Source organism: Octodon degus, unplaced genomic scaffold, assembly GCF_000260255.1.
Source record: "Octodon degus isolate 3935 unplaced genomic scaffold, OctDeg1.0 scaffold00304, whole genome shotgun sequence".
Lineage (NCBI taxonomy): Eukaryota > Metazoa > Chordata > Mammalia > Rodentia > Octodontidae > Octodon > Octodon degus.
The window spans coordinates 898,993-901,293 of NW_004524880.1; the positions used below are offsets into that span (position 1 = coordinate 898,993).

The 2,301-nt window shown below is 63.6% G+C and overlaps 1 protein-coding gene across 1 annotated transcript in view; it reads left to right on the forward strand.

Moving 5' to 3' along the window:
• Positions 1–1,714: 1,714 nt before the first annotated feature.
• The window catches only part of Mvb12a (multivesicular body subunit 12A), a 2,997-nt gene continuing 2,410 nt past the window's right edge, over positions 1,715–2,301 (forward strand). The window contains exons 1-3 of the mRNA XM_012513017.2: positions 1,715–1,891; positions 1,964–2,062; positions 2,139–2,235. Of these exons, the coding sequence (XP_012368471.1) occupies positions 1,802–1,891; positions 1,964–2,062; positions 2,139–2,235 (286 nt within the window). The 5' untranslated portion in view covers positions 1,715–1,801. The remainder of the gene's footprint in view (positions 1,892–1,963; positions 2,063–2,138; positions 2,236–2,301) is intronic.

The following is a 2,301-nucleotide window of genomic DNA, read 5'->3' on the forward strand; positions in this document are numbered from 1 at the left end:
TTGGACCTCAAGCCTGCCCCCAGGGAGGGGACGCATACTTGGATGTGGGTCCTAAAGCAAAGCTGTGGAGTTAGAGGCCCCACAGGGAGGCCACTGCTATCTTGTTATGTAGCCGAATTGCCACCTGCTGAGCTCATTGAAGCCCCAACCATGGGTGTTGTCAGTGTCTGTCCACCTGGGGTCTGCGCTGCTGCTGCTGACCACAGCGGAGGGAGCTGCTCCCTGACTGGTCGTGCAGGGAACTTGTCGGAGCCATTCAAGTGAGCCTGCAGTGGGAACTTCACAGGGCCCCAGAGCTCCAACAGGATCTTCCTTTCTGTAGCATAGGTGAAAGCGAGCTGGTGATGAGCCCTATCCCGTGCACACTTACTGGGGACACATACTTATTACTGACATTTGTGTCTGTTTAGGAGTGAGCATCCACAGTTGGGGTCTGTCTTGTCACTGTTGCAGAACAGGCCTGTGTTCAGCTCAGTGAACGGGCAGTGATGTCCGCTCCAGGCTCAGGGACACCTCAGAAGAGGGCAGGAAGACTGCAAGAGCTGGGCAGGGATCGGGGAGTGGGGCACAGTCCTCTGCACCCTGGTCATGGTATCAACCTCCTGTAGTGACCCTGGACAGCCAGACAAGCTGCCTGGTGCTGCATGTCGGACCGCAGCGTGACCTGGGCACCCCACGCGCAGGACAGGGCTCCCTCAGGCCTCCAGTTCCTGGTAGGGTGGGAAGTGGAGCCTTGTGCGGGGACCCTGCCTCTGGCACTTGAATTGGTGCTCTGAGGAGGGGGAAACTAGCATGGCGCTACAGCCTGCCAGGCCGCTGCTCCGTAAGTGGCCTCTGATAAACTCGGCCCTTGCCCAGCTGCACTTGTCTGAGTCGCTCCTGGTACTGTGGCCCCTCACAGAGCCAGGCATGTCTTCTGGGAAATGCAGGGAGCTGGGAAAAGGAGCCATTACCTGGGCTTCCTGCACCTGCCTTCCCATTGTCACGGCTCCAGAGAGAGCTTCCCAGGATGCAGGTTCAAGTTGGAAACCATGGAGATGGACGGGAGCGGCCCCCGCAGCCCTGCGTGCCGACTATATGCTGCGAGCGGGCGTCGCGGAGTGGGGACCGGGGCTCCCCTGCCTGCCCTCCCTATGCGGCGCTGAGCATGGTTATGAACACCTTTCTCTGCTCATCACAACCCTCTCAAGTTTTTCTTCGAGCCCTCTTTGAGGACAGGTTCCATCTCTGTTCCCTCCTGCGGTCACTCACAGCTGGCTCAAACGACTTCTCTTATGCAGTCGTCATTGCAGCTGGCCATACCTCCTTTCCACACTTAACTGGGTCAGTGCACACGTCTTAAAATTATACCCAAGTTTTTATAGCTCATGCTGGCCCACTCTTTATCACTTAAATTACAGCTGTGCAAGTTGTGATCATTCCCTTTAGCATGACTTCCTACAACTAAAATTGAGTTTCTCGCATTCTCCAGTTTTGCGGGCTAGGGCCGCAAGGCGTTCCGGGCTTGCAGTTCTCACGGCTACACGAGCTCACGGCTGCGATTTTCCGGGGGAAGCTGGTGGGCGCGAGCAAACTCGCAGGCAGGCCTTTTCCGCCCACGCCGTACACCTGCGCACCTGGGCGACGCGGGGCGTGGCTTCGCGGGCCCCTGGCGGGCCCAGCCACGGCGCACGCGCACACACGCTTCCGGCCCCCGCCCTCGCAGGGCTTTCTGGGAGCTGTAGTCAGTCCTGCCGGCGCTCATCTCCGGGAAGCTCGGGAGCTCCGGAGCGGGCCGCCTTCTCCGCGCTCAGCCAGGAGCATGGAGCCCGCGCCCGGGCCCGACGCGGTGCCGCTGGCCGGCCTTGCCTGGTCGTCGGCCTCGGCGCCGCCGCCACGGGGATTCAGCGCGGTGAGCCGCGGGGGCGCGGGCGGGCGGGCGGGCGGGCGGGTGGCTGGGCTGACCGCGTCCCCGACCCCGCAGATCTCCTGCACCGTCGAGGGGGCTCCCGCCAGCTTCGGCAAGAGCTTCGGGCAGAAGTCGGGACACTTCCTGTGCCTCAGCCCCCTGGGCAGCCTCGAGGTAGGGCCCCGCCGCCGCCGCCCGCCCTCCCGCTCCGCGCCCTCTCCCGCGACCGCTGACCCCGCGCCCTCCGCAGAACCCGCAGGACAACGTGGTGGTGGACGTCGCCGTCGTGGTGGACAAGAGCGCGCCGCCGCCTGGCTACTCCGCCGTGTGCGACCCGCTGGACGCCAGTACGGCTCGCTGCGCTCGGGCCCGGGAGGGGGCGCTGGGGCGCGCCGGGGCGGCGGGTGGCGGGC